General features: G+C 41.7%; 1 protein-coding gene across 1 annotated transcript; it reads right to left on the minus strand.

Moving 5' to 3' along the window:
• Nucleotides 1-12,046: 12,046 nt before the first annotated feature.
• On the minus strand, nt 12,047-17,075 carry LOC121922683 (tumor necrosis factor-like). Its single transcript, XM_042452392.1, has 4 exons — nt 16,691-17,075; nt 15,198-15,228; nt 14,946-15,014; nt 12,047-14,054 (listed from the first exon to the last, which is right to left on the minus strand). Exons 1-4 carry the CDS (start codon nt 16,883-16,885, stop codon nt 13,633-13,635), a joined length of 717 nt encoding a protein of 238 aa, XP_042308326.1. The 5' UTR covers nt 16,886-17,075; the 3' UTR covers nt 12,047-13,632.
• Nucleotides 17,076-23,172: the final 6,097 nt, after the last annotated feature.

Genomic DNA, 23,172 nt, shown 5'->3' on the forward strand with positions numbered 1-23,172 from the left:
CCTTCATTTAGGTAGCCAAAAGCAATCCAGCAGCTAGGCTGATCCTCCTCCTTATGTCACACTGGGTTGATGAATGGGTCTAGTCTAGTTGGGACTAACCAGAAGGATTCCAGCTCTTGTTTCTATTTGCTTTCTGAGGACTTCATATAAAGGAAAACAAACAGAAAGTACTCGGCTGACAGGCAAGAAAGAAGACTCTCCCTGCTATCTCCTGGCGCCTGAACATTTATAACTCCTCTTCCTGTTGCTGTCATGATGATTTCCCAGTTCAAAAAGTCTACCAGAAGTTACTGACTGAAGTTTTGGACCATGAGTAATTCAGATTCTCTCCAAGAATCTAGAAACCAGTGCAGTATCAATGTACATGTTTCAAGTATTTTGTTGTGTACCTTCAAGTTATTTCTTACTTATGGTGACCCTAAGGCAGCTCTATCACTGAGCATTCCTTGCCTAAGAAAAGCTTATGAAATTCATGGGTGACCACTTGAAGCCATATAAAGACACATGTAGATAAGTTAGTACAGGTTCAGAGAAAGGCAACAAGGCTGATAAGAAGTATGGAAAGCAAAACATATGAGGAAAGGTTGAAGGAGCTTGGTGTGTTCAGCTTGGTGGATGACTTGAAGGGATGCAAAAACAACGACTTGACAGTAAGAGCTGTTCAGCAATGGGACAAATTGCCTGGAGAGGTGGTGGGGTCTTCTCCGGACATCTTCAAAAAGAGTCTGAATGTCTACTGGCTGGGGATACTCCAGCTGGATTTTCTACACTGAGCATGGGATTAGACTCAATGGCTCACGGGCCCCTTCCAATTCTATGATTCTAATATTCCAGACTTCTCCTTTAAACGTTTGTATATGTTCAACTATAAGTTGACCTCATGTATAAGCCAAGGGCAGGTTTTGAGGCCAAAATTAGGGATTTGGATATGACCCATGGATAAGTTGAGGGTTAAACACAGGGTCTCAACACACTTCCGCCCCCTCCACAGTCTACTATCCCCTTGGGAGACAGCCAGGTTGGGGACAAGGCTTGGGGGGCCAAGCGCTTGCCTTCCCTCCTCTTCCCCAGCCCAGTTGTCCCTTTGGGAAACAACTGGGCTGAGGAAGTTACCGTATTGACCCGTGCATAAGCCGACCCAGGTTTTTGGGATTAAATTTTTTGCCCAAATTTTTCAACATATACATGAATACAGTCAGCCCCCCTTATCCACTAATTTTTTTATCCATGGATTCAAGCTCACTGAAAAAAGTATTAATTCCAAATAGCAGACCTTCATTTTCTATTTTATATATGGGACACCATTTTGCTATGCCACTGTATTTAATGGGACTTGAGCACCCACTGATTTTGGTATCCACTGAGGCTCCTAGAATCAAACCCCAGTGAATAGCAAGGACCCACTGTAGATACAGTAGGCTGCTGCCACACTGCAAAATTAATGCAATTTGACACTACTTTAACTGTCACGGATCCATCCTGTGGAATCCTGGGATTTGTCATTTTTTGTGGCCACAGAGCTCTCTGTCATAGAAGGCTAAATAGTTCACAAAACTACAAGCACCAGAATGTCATGACATTGAGCCATGGCAGTTAAAGAGATGTCAAACAGCATTGTTTCTGCAGTGTAGATGGTCTCAGAAACAAAATGGAAGACAGTTCAGTTCTTGTAAGATATTTAAATAGTGTCTGTAGATCTCAGTCTATGCACATCCCAGGTAAACAGGTCACCCCCCCCCTTTTTTTTTTTTTTTTACTGTTTTTCCTACATTTCCACCCTCTTTTGGCCATGCATAGACAGCCACGCTAGTCTTGGGCCTTGGTGATCGATTTGTATTGGCATACCCTCCAACTGTTTATGTTTGCCAAGAAAACCCCATGATAGGTTTGCCTTAGGGCTGCCATAAGTCAGAAAGGACTTGAAGCCCCCCCCCCCCCCCCCCCCCCCCCCAACTATTTGAGCTTGGCAGGGACAGCCCCAGTTAATCCTCTGCCATGTCACTTTTGCAGCTGCTTTTTCAAATGTCTTAGTTTTTTTTCTCTTCTTCCCATTTTGTTCTCTGATGACTTCAGTTGTTGCAAAGTGACTTCAAAATCAAAAGTGGTTTGCACTCAGTTTAGCACCAGGGAAAGGAGAAAGACTCTTGCCTTCCAATAGGTTGAGTTTTTTCTTCTTCTTTATGTCTTTCCAAAACCCAGTACCTAAATTACAGCATTTCTCCCTGTTCTCCTTTATTAGTAACTTTTGGCCTCTTGCTTGGCCACACCTTTCCCACCCAATTCTGATGTTGTTCAACCACAAATGCCTTGGTTTTTCACCTGTGAAATGTTGGAGGATATGGATTGAGGCTCAAAAGTTGCATGCATGTGTCCTCGCATGCACACACTCACATAGGAGTTTATCACATGGGAGGAATTTCTCTTAATTTCGAATGAAAAGAAAGGGGGGCAGAACGCATTCACGTGAATTCGCTAGTTTAGTGAATTTACGTGAATACGAATTGCGTTCAAACTGGCTTCCCATTGCCTGAAAATAGCATGCCATTCCCCAAATTTGTGTGTGGTACTCTATCACGCAATAACGTGAAACCCCATACTTACGTTCGGATTGCCATTGGATTATACTTCCAATTTCCCTTGTCTGACAAACTCCATAGAAGAAGATGTGAGAACCACTTCTGCTTCTGCTGCTAATACTTCCTCGAAATGTGAATTACGAGAAGGAGATAGAAATGCGCTTATCTGCAAGACCTATTTTTATCAGAAAGTGGAAAAGGTACCATCAGCATGCAGAATATATGAGCTCAAAATGTGTGTGCCATTTAGTTTTTGATGCCTTTTCTAGTTATTGTAAGTGTAAATCTTATTAAAGCTATTTTTTTAAAAAAAGTAAATGACTGAACTTAGGGAAATGCCCATAGTGGGTAAACCAGAGATACCAAAAATTCCCCACTTCACGTTATGACTGATTCAAGAGGAGTGGCTAGGATCCACCCAACAAGTTATTGGGCAAAATCCAGATTATACTATGAAACTTTTATTATTTTGACAGATTGGTTGTCAAACTGGCTGTCTGATTTCCATAATTTCTAGTTTCTATATAACAAAACATAAAAACCAAAGGTGGGGGGAGGTGTCTGTAGTGGGGCGCTTTTTTGTCTCTTTTGTCATTCCTTGGATCCAATACCCCAACTTTTCCTGAGACCCTGGAAAATATATTTTGACCCTCAAAATGGCACACTGCACTTTCCAACTGTCTCTTGGAGGTATGACTAGAAAATTTAATGTACATTTGGTCCCTCTTGGGTCTGTTCAAACTACACAGGCTTGCCAGTTTTGTTTTGTTTTAACTTTATTTTATCTGGCCTGAAACAGACACAAGGCAGACTAGGAGCTGGGCTGCATGCCACCTACAAGGCCATACTTGGCTTGCCCTAATCTAAGCAGTAAATAGCAATATATTTTAAATTAAAAATATTCACTGAGCTCTTGGTAGAAAAGGATAGAACTGAATTTTTTTTTTAAAAGATGGTTTCTGCTCTTCCCCCCCAAACAAAGAACCATGCCCTACAAGGAGCAACCTAGGGAGCTGGGTGAGTTTAGCCTGGAGAAAAGAAGGTTAACAGGTGATATGATAGGCCTGTTTCAGTAGTTGAAGGGGTGGTATATTGAGGATGGAGCAAGCTTGTTTTCTGCTTCTCCAGAGAATAGGACCCGAAGCAAGGGATGCAAGCTACAGGAGAAGAGATTCCTTAAACATTAGGAGGAACTTCCTGATGGTAAAAGCTGCTATGACAGTGGAACAGACTCCCTCAGAGGGTGGTGGGGTCTCCTTCTTTGGAGGTTTTTAAACAGAGGCTGAATGGCCATCTGTTGGGGGTACTTTGTGAGTTCCTGCATGGCAGAATGGGGTTGGACTGGATGGCCTTTGAAGCCTGTTCCAACTGAGATTCAATGATTCTATGATGGCAGTCAAAGTCAGAACATGCATCTCCTTGTCACACTCCACTCCCGGAGTCATTCGCTACCTACCCTCCACTTACTCACTCAATAGAAAGGGATCTTGCAGCATATTTGAGACTAAGAAGTTTATCGCACTGCGTTCCTTCCATGCGTTCTGAGAACGGAATGGAAGGAGCAGGGCCGAGTGCGGAACGAGTGGGGGACGGATTTTACCGCACGCATCCGTCCCTCATTCGTTCTGTTCCCCCTCTCTTCCGTTCTTAATCTGTTCCAGAGGGGGAAATTTTTGAGAACTGTTCTGAACAGTTCTCAAAAAGCGTCCCCTCTGGAACGGAAAGGGCAGGGAAGAGAGGGGGAACGGAACGAGTGAGGGACGGGTGTGTGCGGTAAAATCCGTCCCCCACTCGTTTCCGTTTCCTGTCGGGCCGGGCCGAGAACCCGGTGCGATAAACTTCTAACTGTGTGAAAGAAGTTGTTACATGAGCTTTCATAGACTTGGTCTACTTCCTTAGATGCATGGGCACACAAGAAACCTCATGCCCACATTCTGAACTGACACAGTCTCAGGCAAATTGCACCATGTGGCTTTTCTGAACATTTCTATTAATTCTGAAAGAAATACTGTATACAGAACATAAATATACCTAGTGGACTTACATGAGTGGAGATTTGAACCCTGGTCTCTCAAAGTCCTACTCAAACTCTCAAACCAATGTCTTGGTTAGCCATGTGCAATTCCAAATCACATCCAAGTGGATTTAACCAGTAGTTGTCTTAGCTGGGAGATTCTGGGAACTGTAACCCAAAGCATACATTTCCAAGGAGCTGTGCTTTACAGTTCTTCTGCACTGCTAAAATAAAGCAGTTTGACATTAACTGTCCTGGCTCTATCCTGTGGATTCCTGGAATTTGTGATTTAGGGAAGTATTTAGCCTGGTCTGCCAGAGAACTCTGGTGCCTCACCAAACTAGAAATCCTAGACTTCTACAGGATATGGCAGTTAAAGTGGTATCAAAGTGCTTTATTTTGGCAGTGAGGTGAGGATATACTTTTAGCGTGCTTCTTGTTATATTCAGAAGTGCAGAATTATCCTAAAGTCACTGTAAAGATTTTTGCCTTTCGAGTCTGAACTGTTGTTTGTTAGTATTTTAAAAACATTTTTAGCTTCAATTACATTTAAGTTTTCCCTCCTCACCTTTTTACTTCTTTGAGCCAATACTGCCTTCCCTTCTTTTCTTTCACAGCGCTGGAAAAGATGTGCCTGTGAATCAAGTGTCAAAGATCACTCATGTACTGAAGGGTTTTCCAAAATTAGGTAAGTGCACCTTTCTTTGAGTAAGAATGACTGTTCTTACCTGTCATTCTAGGAATGTAAGCAGTATTAACAGCACTCTATAAAAATTCCAAGATGCTTAACAAAACTGAAGGAATGGCGCACAGCTATTATTATTAGAAAAAGAGTTACGGTTTGAATAATTAAAAATACTATTTTGCTCTATAAAAGGGGTAATGGACTTGGAATATGTACAATGAATTGTGCATTTATTAATTATTACTTTTAAATACCCATTTCTAACAAACTCTTTTCCTTCTGTTAAGGCAGTTAAAGTCCTTCATTCCGGTGGGGATGTAGCATTTATCATCATCATCATCATCATCATCATCATCATCATCATCATCATCATTTATATTCCACCTTTTCCCAGGGGAATCAAGGTGGATTACAACAATTATAACAATAAAACATCAACAATAAAATTACAATTAAAAAGAACAACCCCATATACTGACCCTCCCTCCCAAACCTGACTAATAAACACACTGAGTAACAAATTGATAGCAATGCAAATTGTGCTAGAATTATTTCACGAAGGCTGGTACATAACCATCAGTTTGTAAAATACCATATATAAATTGTACAGAATGCAAATAAAGAAATCCAAGAATACAGAAATCACAATCAAAACTGAACTATTTTGGTCAACTTTAGTGGGAAAACAGAGACTTCTAAATAATGGCTTCTCTCATAAAGAACTATAAAGGCACAATAATAGTTCAGTCTGAGTCACAACAGAACCTTAATGTCATTGTATAAAAGAACTTATGCTGGATTATATTTACAGTTTCCATATTATGCAGGCAAACGTGGTCCAGAGAGGGATGAATGGGATATTGGAATATGTTTTTCCTATAGAGGATCAATAAAGTGTCCTTAAACAAAATGGAGGGAAGGATTTTATTACCCAGATCGTTCTATCCTGAATGAGTACTGCATTCTGTAAAGAATCTGGAGATGTTACTTTTTGAATAACAATTCACAGTAACAGGATATTGTTGTACAAAAATTAAGTTCTGTAAGGTTTGTTCTGTATAGTATGGTTTTCAAGGAGATAGCTGTGTAACAGCACTCAACCAGCTACTGGGGAAAAGCAAAGGAGAAATACTAATTAACTGCATTAAAATAAAATTGGAAAGAACAGGAAGAAAATCTGGGACTGTCTGGTTCCAGATTGTCAGTTTGGTCAATCTGTTTCAGTGTAAGGCAAGATTTTTATAGTGAGATAAAGCGGTTAGTCTTAAAGCTGCCTCTAAATCCTCCCTCCCTTTTTGATATAATTTTTATATATATCAGTTTTAAGTTTGCTACCCCGATTTAAAACAAAACTATGCTTATATGCTTTGAGTCTCCCTTATTTGAAATGTTTGGGAACAGAAGTGATTGGGGATATTATTATTATTATTATTATTATTATTATTAGATTTTGTAATATTTGCATATACGTAATAAGATATCTTGGAGATGAGACCCAGGCCTAAACAAGACATTCGTTTATGTTTCATATACACTCGTCCCTCCATATTCGCTAGAGTTAGGGGCACAGGACCCCTGAATGTAGAAAAACTGCAAATAATAAAAACACTATGTTTGTGCCTGACAGAACACCTCTAGGAACCTCTAGGTCCTCCAGTGCAACTCTGTGGTCAACATCTGCCATACACTGACCATAGGGTTGCACTGGAGGAGCTACAAATGCCTACTGGAGTGTTCTCTTCAGGAATCTCTAAGTCCTTCAGTGCTACTTTTGGTTAAAGAGAGAACATAGTAATAAAATCTGTGAATAATTAAAGCCCCAAAAATCAAAGCTGCAAATGTGGAGGGACGAGTGTGTATCTACATAGTCTGAATGTACTTTTACACATAATATTTTTTAATAATTTTGTGCAAGAAGCACAGTTTGTGTACCCTGAATCACCAGAAAGCAAAGGTGTCACTATCACAGCCATCCTCTCTCTCTCTCTCTGTCTCTCTCTCTCTCACACACACACACACAGAATGTTTATATATTTGAAGGCTTAAGGACAGTGTTGATATATTTGAAGAGGGATTTTCCTTTTGCTTTTATGAGGATTGGGTTGTTTTGAAGAGATAGTGCTATTAGCTATTAAGTAGTACACTGGTCAAACTGAAGCGCATAGTGAGGGCGAGGGGTCAGCAAACAGAGCCCTATAAGGAGGTCTTGGTGAGACCTGGGGGTGTGTATATGTTTTTTCCTACGGAAGAGAAGATAAACGGGAAGTGTGACATTCATCTTCAAATATGTAAAAAGGGCCGTGACACACAGAGGATGGAGCTGACTTGTTCTCTGTTGCTCCAGAAGGCAGGGCTAGAATTCAAGGATGGAAAAACCGATGTGATGGAGTGATTATGGTGCTGGGTTGGACTTGGAAAACCAAGGTTCTAGTCCTCACTGATCCATGAACATGGGGCAGTTTCTCTTCCTCTTCCTCTTCCTTTCTCTGCCTGACCTGTTGTTGTGAGGAGAAACGAGGAAGTGGTGATAGTTTCTCCCATTGTAAGTGCTGCCCCAAGCTTGAAGGGAAAGAAGAATATAACTGACTGATAATCAATTGCAAGAATACAAATTTGGCTAAATCAGGGGCTTGTTGATTATCAGTTGTGATGGTTTTATTGTTTAATTGGAGTTTGGTGGTAAGCTCCCCTGCATGCTATTTTCTCTCTCTCTCTCTCTCTCTCTTCATTTATTACTTGTTTTATTTTTATCCTGCTTTTCTCCCAAAGCGGGACCCAAGGTGGTTAACAACATATATAAAACACATTAAAACAACAATTAAAATTATACAAGCGTAAAAAAATATAAAAATGACAAATGTAAAATTAAAAATTGCTCTCATTCACTCTCAAACTCAATCTCAATCTCTCTCGCTTGGTGGAATGGCAGGATAAAAATATAATCAATCCATCAATAAGCATTGTAAGAAAACAATGAACAGTCCAACAGTGGAACAAGTTGCCATTGGAAGGGGTAAGAAATTCCATCTACAAGCCATTTTATTCTCCATCACCATACTTTGGCCAAATAAATGACTCATTAGAAAAGACAGTAATGCTAAAAAAGATGGAGGGAAGCAGAAAGCGAGAAAGGTCACATGCTAGATGGGTGGACTCTATTAAGGAGGTCATGGGTGCGAATTTGCAGCATCTAAACAGAGTAGTAGAAGACAAGGAGTCTTAGAAATGTCTCATCTGCACGGTTGCCATGAGTCGGGGTCAACTTGAAGACTGTTGACAACAACAACAAACCCTTATGGTGGGTAGATGCACAGGAGGTTCCACCCACGCATGGTCTCAAGTGGAATATGATGAGCATGTCTCATCTTTGTTGATCTCTTCCTCTTCACAGGAGTGGCTCAAGACATTTGGTTGACCAGAGACAAACAGCAAATAGCCCACTCTCAGTGACTTCAACTGCCCCTCAGGCTTCCCAGTTCCCTCTGGGTTTCCCTGCAGAAGTCACAATGACTGAGGAGGGACTGGATTTTCCCAACAATGTGGTTATGAAGTTGACCCTTTATAGTGCAAGGTATTTGGAAGTAGTTTGGCCATAAACAGGCTATTGAAACCCATGAGCTCATCTGAACAGAGATTAAAACTGCTAGAATTGGTTGCAGTAAGACCACGCATACTCTGGCCTATCACTATATAGAAGTAACTACCGTATATACTCAACTATAAGTCAACCTCGCGTATAAGTCGAGGCAGGTTTGGGGGCCAAAATTATGGATTTTGATAAAACCCATGGATAAGTTGAGGGTGAAATTTAGCAGCATGTAACAAAGGATGTAAAGGATGAAGCAAAGGGAAACGATGCAAAAGAAGATACAAAATTCCAGCAAGCATAACTGTCCTCACCCTGGATGGATGAGATAGTAGTTGATGCTTCTTTTAGGTGCTCCAAGAGGGGATTAAGCTCTCACCTTTCCCCAGCAGATAGTTCCTTTTTAAAAAATAAGAGTTAAAGTACCCATGGATAAGTCAACCCAGTTTTTTGGGGTCAAATTTTGAATAAAATTTCTAGACTTACACATGAGTATATACAGGAAAACAGTTAGTATATAATGGGAATGTAGTCATCCCTTCTTGTGTTATAGTCACAATGTAACTTGGTTACACTTTAAACATTGCAAAAGGGAAGTAATTACAAAGTAAATTGGTATCTGTATGGGTTTTTCCAAGCGCTGATTGGAGCTTCTCAGGGCCTTCTTGGTGGTTGCTCCCAGGCTCTGGAATTCCTTTTCTAAGGAGGCTTGCATGGTCCCCTCTTTGCTTTCTTTCCATTGTTTGCCAACATTGTTGTTGTATTTATTTATAACAGGTTTTTAAGAACTGAATGTTTCTAAAGAAAGGACTTTAGAAGTAAAGTTAGATCTGAACCTCTACCTTATTTTTTAAAATTAATTTCAGGATGTTTGAAAGACACTACCAGATATTACTATGGATGCAGAACTCAAAGTCATCGAAAGCATTCAAATAAGAATATGGTAAAATAAATTATTTGAAAAGCCATCTCAGAAATTTTCCACATAATATGGAGAACTCATTCCAAACTAAAATTTTGTGCATCATAGCATTTTCCCAAAAAAGAAAAAAGAAAACAACAACAACAATATAACAATAACCTGAAATATTCTAGATTCTGCCTCCCAAAGCCATTTTTCCTTGGTAAGTTACATTAGAGAACTTGCCTTTCATTCACTTCTTCTCTTCCAAACATGGAAAGTTATCACATTAGGACCAATCAATCAATCAAAGCCTTTATTACAGTCAACAGACCTCCAGGCAATTAAAAAAAATTAACAACAAAATAAAACAACCACAACCAGTTTAAACACAGCAATGACATATTAAGCATAAATATGCAGTAACTGTACAATTAAATATAACAGCATTCAGTTAAGAGCATAAACGAACCTTGTTATGTGAAGTACATTATAAAAATAAGCTGGGTCAAAAGGGGGTATTTACTGTTAGTTACTAACACCAGTTATTGATTCTTGCTGTAGTAGTTATTATAGCCCTATGGGTCTTAATTGCTGCAAAACAGAATTTTGCCACCTCTTCTGTAACCTTTTTGTCAGTGTCCTTTAATAGAAATCTTGTATACCAGCCCTGAGATCTTCCCTCAAATTTATCTAATATGGGTTTTATTAATCTCAGTCTGTCATCCCTGTAGAAGGTACATATAAGAAGGATATGTGATATAGATTCTACAGACCCTTCTCCGCATGGGCACAGACGATCTTTATATTCAACCTGTTGGAAACGGCCTTCCAATACCGCAGATGGAAATACATTAAATCTCGTTTTAGTAAATGCCAAGTGATATTTGGAGATTGTAAGATTTTTTAACATTAGGACCACTGTTAAAACAGACTGCAAATTTATTCTGGTATAATGTATTCCAACAAGAGTACATAGGTAAGGAATGGCCCTGAAGATTAAATAGTCATCTCGTCTGCTGACAACTTCGTTATTGTGTTGGTTGCTGTTTAGAATTGAATGTCCCTAAATAAAGGACTCTTAATAGGGTGCTGTACTCCCCCCCCCCGCGCCATTATATGGTTTCTAAACAGTTTATTATTTGATACTATGTGGCCATGTTCTAGAAGACTTTATTCCTGACGTTTCACCAGCATCTGTGGTTGGCATCTTCAGTTTATTATTTGTATTTTAACTTGTTTTGAATACTATTGATAGTGTAATTATATTTAACTTTTAACCTTTTGTATGTTTTAAATACCTTGATTAACAATGTAGAGACAGGTGTTCCTGGGCATTATTTCTTTACCACCAGATTTAGCACTAGAGGCAAGAATAACCTAGAAGTAAAAAAGAGAGAGAATGAGAAGAAGGGCATGTTAGTCTTTTCAGCATAATGGGCTATAAAGGAATCCTCTGGCATCTTTAAGACTCAGAAAAAGACATTTCTGGCATGACCTTTCATGGACTCTGGTCCACTTTGTCAGATGCAAAACAACCTCACAAAAAAGCAGTTCATCCATTTTAAAGAAATTTTCAATTTAAAACTAACACCATGCATATGTGCAATGAAGCAACCAGGTAAAGTAAGCCCTGCATCAGTACAAAATATTTAGGACTGTCTAGACTACGTATTTTCAAAATCAATCCAGGGATGACTATTTCTTTCACCAGCGTTGACTGTTGTTATGATTTCCATTTTTGTAGCCAAACTTCTAAGCTTTTTTTTTAACCTGCTAAGGATAGCTGGTCAGACAGGTCTACCTTCAGGGGTAGCTGAGGCAGAAGGACCTTCCTCTGTTGTCTTATTCACGCATGCTCAGTAGGGCATCCTGGAGGCAACTGCTGTTTACCTTTGCTGTTGTAGGCAGATGAATATAAATAAATTACAACAGCTGTAGATTACCTTCAGTGTTAGAGAAGGAATCTGGGACAACCAGGGAAAGGATGCTTTTGCACACATGGCCTGCTCCTCGGTTTTTACGGTGCATTTGTTCAGGTATCAGAGAAAACAGAATCTAAGACTTAGTAGGTTTTTGGTCTCATTCTTTAGGGCTCTTCTTATATTCTTCCGTTTCAATGTGTCAGTGATCACAATACCTACTGCATTTTGTCACTATTATGGCTCATGCCTCCAAACAAATACAAACTTGAACAAAACAACTCACTTAAAGGACCCAATCCAGTTTTTAAATGACAGAAAGGATTAAAGCAGGCATACATTTGTGTTTTTATTTTGTGTCAAAATTTATTGCTTGGTCTCCTTCAAGTACAAATGCGAACAACACTCACAATTCTTTTTTAAAATTCCACTCTGTGTCAAACAGAGCATACATCACAATAAATATAAATATAAATAAATAAATAAGCAATGTTCTTAAAAATATATATTTTTTAAATTCATTCTCTTTAGAAATCAAATGTTTGAAGGGAATGCATATAGCACTCCAACAACATATTTTAAATGTGGCATTAAAATACATGACAAGAAAGTATCTCAGGCATTCTGGCATCAAATTGCATATTTGATATTGCATTATCCAACAGAGAGAAAAATCTCTCCTGGTAAATTGGAAGAGAACTGCATGATTCTTCTTCCCAGTGTCCTCTTCCCAAACGTTCAGAAGCAGTTCATACAAAATATTCTGGTAGGAATCCCGTTCAGTTCAGTGCAGAAGAGCAGCTGCCCATTCACCATCCCTAGGACTTAGTGCAGAGCCTCTTCAGCCCCTGGCCATTCTGCATCCTTGTAGCCAGATGCAAAGTGATTACATCAACTGCACTTTTGGCCATTGTGAAGGAAGGGAGACAACCCCAGCCTCCATAATGATGGTAAGGACCTTATCACACTAGACAAATCCCACTCAGAGATGGGATTTAAAAGTAGAAAAAAACCCACAAATGCAGGAGGTTTTTCAGACGTTTCTCTACAATGAACCTCCTCCCAAAAGTAAAAAGGTATCATTTTTGTCCACTTTATTTTTGCATTATTTCTGTTTGGGAGAAATGCATTTGAAAATCATCCCACATTTGTGGAGCTTTTTTTCCCTCTACTTCTAAAATCCCATTTCTGAGCAGGATTCATCTAGTGGGCTCTAAGAAAACATACGCAGCCATAACTATGCCACTAACAGGATGCCAGGCATAATCACATTGACATAGTCAAGTCATCTCAACAGATATACATAGTATATATATATATATTATTAATCTCAAGAAGTGTCCCAAAAGCTGTGCAAAAAGAAACACAAATCCCCATTGACGGCAGCCTTATAAATTCCAGTGTGACTCCAAGGGGTTTACCTCCATTTTGGCCACCACAATGTAGCCTCATTCAAATCCTTGCACATTTCTAAACACATAGTGCATTGTGTGCATAGTACATTACTTTTGTTTTCTGGCAGAGCTTGGCAAAGTTACCTTTAGGACTAGGATAGAGGGAGAATTCTGGGAGTTGGTAGCTCAAAGGCAACTTCCCAAAGCCCTGTACTTGTGCAGCAGTGTGGTCTCAAGCTGACAAATCAAGTGTACATTCAAATCTCAGCATTCCAACAGTATTCTCATTGAATGAATGAATAAATAAATAAACAAAAATAAATACATTTGATCAAACAAGCATTAACTCAGCATAAAATAACACTAGTGTGCCACACGCTTCAAACTCCTACGCCTCTAATGTCAGTTCACAGTTCTGTCCCATGCTTTTGACCTGATGAGGCAGCGTTTTCAGTTTTGAGAGTGGTCAAAAACTTTTTACTTTTTCTTTTCAGTTCTTACATAATCAAGGGCACAAGGGTAAGAGGAATAAGCTGAAGTGTAACTATGACTTCCTACATTGCAATCACCCCAAAGTAGATTTGTCCTTGGCGTTTTAGATCCAGATACTGAAGGGATTCTGTTTTTGACCAGAGGCGATCTCCTTTGTACAGCTGGAAGACGGCCCCTTGATAAATGGATTCAAACCACATGCTTGACTGGCCATGCCCAGCCTCACATGCCGTCTTAATGGATTTCAAGAGCTCCACCTCGGATTTGAACTGTTCAGACCATGTTGAGATACTGTGGGTGAGCAGCACAGGGACCGTGGATTGGCAGCTGTCACTGTGGAACAGGAGCTGAGAGTAGACAAAATAGAGTCCCGTGGAAGGTACCACAAGCGCATTGTCCTTCTTGTCCAGCCGCATGCCATTCTCCAGCACAGAAGGCGCCACATCAGTAGTCCACACCAATTTATTAGGATGAGCCAAGGAAGCTGTAAAGGTAGGAAATTCCAGTCAGACTCAAGAAGAGAGGCCTTGTCGGCACAGAAAAAGAACCATTCTCTCTGAAAAGGTTTCGGCCAATAAGGTCCAGGTATGATTACAAAAGCTTTGAATCATCCTAGCATTTTGTCAGGATGGAATACCTCCACTGCAGTGGCTTTGGGCTTTAACCCCTGTATGTGGTATCCCAAGGCCACCAAGCACAGCCATGTTAGAAAAGAGGAGATCAATGCAACAGACAGCATGATGGAAAAAGATCCATATCCAAAATCATGGAGCGTGTTTGACACAATCACCATTTTTCATGCTCTCTTAATTGGATTATATCTGAAGAAGAAGAGCTTCTGTATGTTAAAGCAATAGAATGTGGACAAGGTTCAGGATAATATTAGCTCTGTCCAAGCCATATTGTTGACAGATGGGCATTATCATGACAAACTTCATCGTGTCTCCATCTCAGTCCTTTCCTTATGTCAGTGTTTTGCCTTCATCTGGAAATGTCCTTAAACACAGTGCTTAACTGCAAGGTCACTGAAGGACTGATTATTTTATGAAATTGTCCCTCAATTCAGAATAATCCCCAGTGTATACAATGTCATTAACAGTTTTTTTATTTTCATTTTCTAGAGCAGCCCTCCTCACCCCACCCCATTTCTTGGACTACAGCCCCCATCAACCCCAAAGAGTATGACCTAAGGCCTGCTGTATGTGATGATGGGGAATGTGGCTCAAAACACATGAAGGACACCTGGTTGGGAAAGGCTGTGCCACTCTGGCCTTTAATTTTTTTTATTATTATTTTTATCAAGTCAAAAGAAGCTACAAAGTCTGGAAGACATCTATACAAACGCTTTTCAAATTACTCAGAAATGTCTACTCACCCACAGCATGGGCAGCTGGCTTTCTGGACATCAGGGCTTGCACTTTCATCGTCTTGGGCAGCAAGTCTTCTGCAAAAATTTAAAGAGACAATTGGTCAGGCAACATCTCCAGAACCTTTTTGCTTTAAAGAATTCCCACAAAAGGCTCTGAATTAATGGCAGTGGGGAAAACTCTTCAAGCGTCTGGACAGTCAGTATCTGAATACTGCTACAGATAAATCAATTAAAGAAAGCACTGAGAAAGAAACTTACCAGAAAATGACTTTCCGTTCTCCTTAGAGTCCTGAAAACGTAAGAGGAGAAGTGGGGTTAATTATAAGTTGTTGCTGATGTTGTTATTAATCGCCACCACTTATAGAGAAGCTACAGTGCTTTCAATGAGCAGGACTAATAAGTGCCTAAGAAAGCACTTTTGTGATGCAAGATTAACAAAATGGACCACGTAAAGGATTTCAATGGCCTAGAGGGGAATCGAACCCTGTCTCCAAAGTTGTATTCCAGTCTCAAACCACTATACCACACTGGCTGTCTTGCTAATAATAATATAATGCATTTATATTCATTTAGTATAGAAGTTTTCTCCAAGAGGTGATGGTCTTTGGGCTCCAAGAATCCATACAATGAACACCAAATGTTTAACCTGCACTTTTCGGCAACACATTAGACATTAAAAAGTTAATAATCTGGTCTCTCTGACAATGTGTGCCCTAAAGCAGAAACGGAAACACTTTCTATCAGTTTCCGTGTTGCTCTCAGTTTTGGCTGCTGCCAGCTCAGCTGAAACCCAAGAGAAAAAAAGCACTGGCAGCCTCAAGATGCAAATGTCTATTTCAATTACACGGAGCATCACTGCCCAAGTCACTTTTCTGAATGTTGGTTTTTTCAAGCTCTCCAGGTGCTCCAGTGGCCAGCTTGAATTGAAACGGTCATACAGAATATGCCCCACCTGGGACTGGAGAAGACTTTCAGTTTTCCTGTTTGCTCAAAATGGCAAAAACAAGAGTCTGGGGTTGATGCCAAAGCACCTGGCAGGGACCACAGGTCATGGCTGGCAAATCATCTGTAACTAGATCTAACTTTGTCAGTCTTTTTTTTAAAGTTCTGATCACCTGGATTTTTTAAAATTCAAACTGATGGTTAATATTATTATATATTTCCCCAAATGGATAGATCTGAAACCAATAATATTAACCATTGGTTTGCCAAGGTGTGATTTCAAAAACAAAAAACAATGGGGAAAAATTCATATTAAACTTGTGGGAGAAAAATCCATACTAAACAAATATAAATGCATTAGAGTATCTTGTCATCAGCAAGCCAGCCAAGTGTAAAGAAGTTCCTTTTTGGGCCATAACTCCCAGAACCCCCCCCCCCTCCCTCTCTCTCTCTCTCTCTCTCCCTCCCACTTTTGCTAGATGGGTCTTGCAGTGCTGTGTTTGCCTCCAAGCCCCCAGAGAAGGATTCCAAGTGTAGAGAAGTTTCCTTTTTGAACCAAGACCCCCCACCCCAGAACCCCCAGCCAATCTCTCTCCCCTTTTGCTGGATGGGGGATTCTGGGGGTTGCAGTGCTTTCCTTGCCTTAAAGCCCCCTTTCCCCAGCCCCCTCCCAAAAGAAGATGCCAAGAGCAGAGAAGTTCCCTTTTGGACCCCACAGCCAATCTCTCTCTCTCCCTTTTGTTGAACCGGGGGATTCTGGGAGCTGCAGTCCAACCCCCCCATCCTGGCTGTCTGTGGTGCCTCCTCACCTGTTCCCCAGGGGCTGCTCCGAAGGCCCCCATCTGGAGGAGGGCGAAGAGGGCGGTGGCTGCCAGCAGCAGGGCGAAGGAGGCCAGGCTGAGGCACTTCCAGGGCCCTTCTTTGCGGGAAGAGGACACTCCATCTCCCATCATCCCCGGATTGGCCCCTTTCTCCGGGTCCTGGACCAGATGCTGGGAGCTCATGCTGGGCTTTGCTTTCCAAGGAGGAGGAGGAGGGCGGTCCAGTCAAGGCAATGGGCCCAAGGCAGAGAGGAGGCTTCTCTTTCTCTGGTCAAGTAGCCTGGCTCTTCTCTAGTCCTGGCTGCAGCCCTTCCTTCCTTCCTTCCCTCCTCCTTTTCTGAGGCCTTCAGAGGCCAAGGCAGCTTCCCTCTGGCTCTAGGAGAAGGCTCTGTCTCGTCTGGAGGCTCTGCTGCCTGCCCTGCCCTGCCCTTATAAACCCGCCCCAGCCCTGCCTCCAAACCTCCCCCAGAGCCCTGAAGGGAAAAGGAAGGAAGAAAGGAAAGAAGATGTCACCCAGAGAAAAGGAAGCCCAGAGAGAGGAAGGAGGCCTGCCTTCCTGGTGGGGCATCCCCAGCAGCAACCCTCTGGCCTCCCACAGCCCTCTTGGCCAAGGGAAAACTCTGGGGCTCCAGCCCCACTCCAGAAAGAAGAACCCACCTTCATGCCCCCTCAGCTGCCATGGCGCAAGGCGGTGGCATGGCATCCCAGGGTTTGTCGTTTTTGCAGTGCTTTCAGTATGATAGACTCTGGAGTTTATCACACCGGGGCCAAGTTTGGCATTAAAGAGAGATTAAAGCGCAAATAAAGTAACAGTGGCAAGCAATTGCGCAAATGATTTATCACACGCAATTGTGAAAATAAAGTGATGCTGGAAACACATCATTGCAGCAATCCCGAAAGTACAGAGATGTGCGTCAGTGCTTCTTTGTGACCACTTTAATGTCGGGTTTTGCCCAGGATATTCACAGGATAAACTCCCAATCTCCTTCATGTGATAAACTCCTAGTGAGAGGACCACACCCTAAAAATGGCGCTGGCTCTGGTTTAGTTTGGGTGAATAGGGGCACTCAAGATGCTAGCAGAATCAGATGAGTTGGTATTTAGGAAGATGTTACCATATAAGGTAATAAGGTTCTTTGGCTTCTGCGATTGGCTTGCATTACATGAGGTGATGTTACCATATAAGGTAATAATGTTCTTTGCCTTCTGCGATTGGTTTACATTACATGGGGTGATGTAGGGAGAAGGTATAAAAGATAGATAAGCCCGATAGAGGGCGCTGCAGTCTTGGTAACACTCTCTGAGTGTGCTGCAGTCCTGCGCAGTAATAAATGGTGTTTTGTTTCTCTTGACTTTTGGTTTCCTGACTCCTTCTTCCAGCGGCGGGCCACCAGCCTTAGGGCTTGTGGGTTTCGGCGACCCCTCAGTTTGCTACACTAGAACGCCTCAAGAGCCACCACTACTGGGTGACCTTCTGCATCAAGTCACACTCTCTCAGCCCCAGAAAACTATGTCATAAAGTTGCCTCAGGGCCACCATAAGTCATCAAGGACTTGAAGATGCTCAACACTAAGAAGATATTGAGCCTCCTCTTGTCTGAGAGCTCTGGTGACCCAACAAACTACACATCCTATAGGAGGGAGCCATGGCACTTAAAGCAGGGTCAAACTGTATTAATTCTACAGTCCTGGTCCAGTTTCCGACTTATGACTACCCAAAGGTGAATCTATTGTGGGGCTTTCTTGGCCAGTTTTGAACAGGGGAGGTTTGCCCTTGCCTTCCCCCTGAGGCAGAGAGAGTGTGACTTTACCCAAGGTCACCCAGTGGGCTTCCATGGCTGAGCTGGGAATCGAACCCTGGTCCCCAGAGTCATAGTCCATTACTCAAACTACTACAGCACACTGTCTGTTTTTCAAAGGGAGGAGGTCAACGTTATTGTTCAAAATCCACCTTGTTGTGGTTGTATTGTGCTGTACGGCCAACACAGCTCCCCCTGGATACATCTTCTGAGTGTTGTGGTGGTTGTGCCTTCGTCGTTTCCAACTTATGGCAACCCTAAGATGAACCTGTCAGGGGTTTTCTTGGCAAGACTTTTTTTGGAGGCCACTTGCCATTGCCTTCTCCTGAGGCTGAGAGAATGTAACTTGCCCAAGTGGGTTTCCATGGCCGAGCTGGCGTTTCAACCCTGCTTTCCATAATGGTAATCCAGCACTCCAACCACTATACCATGCTAGACCAGACACCTCCAGGTGTACCCTTCCAGGGAGAGGCCCAGGAGAGGGTGGGGTGGCCAGGTGTCCTCACTGACAAGAAGGACATGGCACCACAACATGTAGGGCTTTCCAGGAAAATGGAGGACCTGACCAAAACCAAGCTCAAAACACTGCTATATATGCAAATCCATGCTCCTTGGTCATGTGCCAAATGGAGGACGTTTTGAAACTCCTCCTGGACAGAAGGTCCAAATGGAGGACATGTCCTGGAAAAGTTGGATGTCTAGTCCTCCACCTGTGCTTGGTCTCTAGTGGAACAAGAGCCTCTCTTCTTTTCTCCTCTCCGCAGGAGTGGCTCCAGACATTTATTTATTCTTCATTTCCAGGATTTATATCCCACAATGGGAGCCAAAGGCCTTGCAGCCACCTGCCCCCTCCCCAGGATCTGTCCCGGCCCCCACTAAGGTTTCCCAGGCCCCTTTGGGTGTCCCAGCAGGGCCCACACCAGAGCTGATGGGGAGATGGGTTTTCCCAGCAACAGGGTTATCCCCTGAGCCCATTGCGCAGTAAGGTATGTGCGGAGGCCATTGGAACCCAGGATGAGCTCATTCTAGTGGAGATGGAAACTGCTAGAATAGATTGAAGGGAGGCCACACATCCTCTGGCTTTTCTGTATATAGAAGGAACTGAAACAGGGACCAAAAACATCACCACAAGCTAGTTATTCCTTCTTTGGTGACAGTCACACTCAAACTTTCTACCACAGACATAGCAAAAGGGAAAGTATTACAAAGTCAATCTATCTCTGTAATGTCTTATTCCCAAGCGCAGATCAGGGCGTTTCAGGGCCTCCTTGGTGGGGGCTCCCAGGGTCTGGAAGGCGCTTTCTTGGGAAGATAGAAGGGCCTCTTCCTTAGCATCATAGATTCATAGAGTTAGAAGAGACCCCAAGGACCATCCAGTCAAACTCCATTCTGCATGCAGGAACTATCAATCAAAGCACCTCCAACATATGGCCATCCAGCCCCTGTTTAAAGACCTCCAAGGAAGGAGACCCCACTACGCTCTGAGGAAGAATGTTCCACAGACGAACAGCTCTTACTGTCAGGAAGTTCCTCCTAATGTTGAGGTGGAATTGATAGGCATTGATCTACGAACTGATAGACATTGATCTACGAAATGATAGGCATTGATATATTTTTAATATATCTAAATGATAATCTCTGGCCTGCATCTTGATATCAAAAAGTGCATCTTGACCTGAGTAGCCAAATGGCCCTAGCATGGGATCTCCCACTGTAACAAGGGAAGCCATGAGTTTTTGATATGTAAACGAATTTCCTTTCCCAGCTTGGATGAGAGTATGCAAGGAGCTGCTAAGTGCTATCAGGAAAGATGCTATCAAATGTCTTAAGGAAGTGTCTCTCTTTGTGATTGAGGGGGAACCATTTTGTGTAGCCATTCAGGTCCCTACTCTGGCAGAAACATTTGGGTTAGATCAAAACATTTGGTTAGGATGTGAAATACACTTCAAACAGTTTCCTTTGATTACCCTTTTGTCTAGAGACCCTGTTAAACCCTTAAAAAGGTCTCCTAAATTTAGGGAGGGGGCTAGCCATTCACTGGGGCCAGTCAGCCACTCGCTGGGGCCAGTCATTCACTGCTGGCAGCCAAGAGCTATGTCACTTTTAAAAGGTCAGTTTTTTTCTCTCTGACTTGTCTGCTTAACCAGACCTGCAAACCCACACACACAAATTGGAAGATAGAACATCTACATAAGGTGAGTATTTCCATTAGCAAGCCTAATATCTATTCTACATTTACTACATTATTTCCCGAGTCTTGTATGAATGTGTGAGCGTATGTGCCTGTATGTTTGAATCCTTGTTTCCAATAAAAGAGACATTGATTGTACTTAGAGCCTCTGCCTCATTTCTGGATTTCTAGATCCCGGTATAAAGATCGAAGGGGCGATCCCTGAGGTGTGGTAACAGGCCTCCTCTCGTGACCTTGAGCTAATTAAATTCCCCATTGATAATTTGGTCACTGTTCACTGTTACAGAATCTATTTTCCTGTAGCTTGCATCCATTGCTCCAGGTCCTAATCTCTGGAGCAGCAGAAAACAAGCTTGCTCCATCCTGAATCTGACATCCCTTCAAATTCTTAAACAGAGATAACATATCACCTCTTAACCTTCTCTTCTCCAGACTAAACATACCCAGCTCCCTAAGTCTCTCCTCATAGGGAATGGTTTCCAGGCTCTTCACCTTTTTGGTCACCCTCCTCTGGACATGTTTCAGCTTCTCAACATCCTTTTTGAATTGTAGGGTCCAGAACTGGACATAATATTACAGGTGAGGCCTGATCAAGGCAGAATAGAGTGGCACTATTACTTCCCTCGATCTGCATACTATACTTCTGTTGATACAGCCTAAAATCACATTGACCTTTTTAGCTGGTGCATTATACTGTTGCTTCATGTTCACCTTGTGGTCTATTAGCTCTCTTGTTCTCTTTCCATGGGCAGGTGTTGTTGTTGATGTTGTTTGGAACTGAATGTTTCTAAATAAAGGACGGGTAATAGGTTGCTATACTGTTTTTTCCTTCTACTGTTTCTAAACTCTTTGTAACTGTAATTGTATATTTTAAATTGTTTTGAATACAATTGATAGCTTAATTAATTTTCACTGGTTTTTAATTTTTCTAAAAAATATTAGTTAAAAAGACATTTATATAACAAGGACAAGTACATTATTATATTATATAAAATATATATAAACATACAATATACACCAACATACAACAAAAGTATACAATACAAATATAATACAAATACTTCCTAAGAGGTATGTTGGCCCTCTGTTTTCCGGACACACACACCTTGCGAAAACAGAGGTTCATACTTATTCAGGCATTGGATTGACTCTGGAGACCAGGGTTCAAGTTTGGCTTGGCCATTCAATCCCATTGGGTGGCCTTGGGCAAATCACAAGTGCTCAGCCTCAGAAGGTGGCAATGACAAACCCCTTCTGAAGAAAGGTTTCAAGAAAACCCATGATAGGATCACCTTAGGCTCACCTTAAGTCGAAAACAACTTGAAGGCACACATGTCTACAAAGATCATGTCTACAAAAGCGTATCCTATAACTCTTTTGCTCAGTGTCAAGGCTGGTACAAGATCACTTTGAGTATTCAGGCAATGCTGTAGATGTGTTCCTTGGTGTTATTCCTTTAACAGAAAATTTAGCACTAGAGACAAAAATGGCATGGCAAGAGTAAAAAACACAAGCGCATTCTAAGACATGGAGATGCAAGTCTGTTTCAGCATAATGGGTTAAAAGAGAATCCTTCCGAGTCAGAGAAAAAGAATTTTCTAACATAAACTTTCATAACTCTGATCCACTTAACTTGATGCAAAAAAACATTTCATCCATTTTCAGGAAACTTTTGATTTAAAAGTAATAATATGCACATGTGCAATGAAGCAACCGGGTAACATAAGCCTTGAATAAGTACAAAATATTTTAAGACTCTCTAGAGACCACTTGAAAACTTATTTTAAAATCCATCCAGGGATAACTTTTTCTTTCTCTAGCATCCATTTTCATTTTTGTGGCCAAACCACTATGCTTCCCCCCTGTCCTAAACTGCTAGTAATTAGTAAGGCAGGCTTATCTCCAGAGATAGCTGATAAGGCAGGAGGACCTTTTCTCTGCTCAGTGTTGCAAGTTCAGTCCCAGGCAGGGCTCCAAGGTTGACTCAGCCATCCATCCTTTTGCAGGTTGGTAAAATGACTACCCAGCTTGTTGGTGGCAATTTGCTTACATATTGTAAACTGCTTAGAGAGTGCTGAGTTCACTAATAAGTGCTACAGAAATGTAAATGCTATTGCTCTTGTTCACTAAGGGGTTCTGGAGGCAGCAGCTGTTTCTCTTGCCTGCTGCAGGAAGGCACACATGGCTAGTGCAGCATTGGCAAGAGCAGAATCCCAGGCTTTCCCAGCTCAAGCTTTCTTGAATTCTTTACTATAGGTACACTGGTGCAACCCGACACTGAAAGTCTGTGTTCCTTCAACCTTTCTTCACCATTCTCCAAATGATGATGCTTCTTAAACATACAAACCTTTGAACCTAGACAGAGGAGAAGGAAGGGGGGGATTTGAAGATTACAAAAATCTTTGTACAAAGAAACTTCTTTGTTGCAGGCTTTGATAACTCAGGGATGTCCCTATTGTTTTTGTTTTAATATGCAAGCTG

The sequence above is a fragment of the Sceloporus undulatus genome, chromosome 2 (assembly GCF_019175285.1).
Source record: "Sceloporus undulatus isolate JIND9_A2432 ecotype Alabama chromosome 2, SceUnd_v1.1, whole genome shotgun sequence".
Taxonomy (NCBI): Eukaryota; Metazoa; Chordata; class Lepidosauria; order Squamata; family Phrynosomatidae; genus Sceloporus; species Sceloporus undulatus.

Bases quoted from the DNA above. Each gene is read 5' to 3' on its own strand.
- LOC121922683 (XM_042452392.1), bottom strand. From the start codon at position 16,885: ATGAGCTCCCAGCATCTGGTCCAGGACCCGGAGAAAGGGGCCAATCCG. The intron at 15,229-16,690 runs GTGAGGAGGCAC...TTACGTTTTCAG, and splicing joins GAGCAGCCCCTGGGGAACAG to GACTCTAAGGAGAACGGAAA. The intron at 15,015-15,197 runs GTAAGTTTCTTT...AAATTTTTGCAG, and splicing joins GAACGGAAAGTCATTTTCTG to AAGACTTGCTGCCCAAGACG.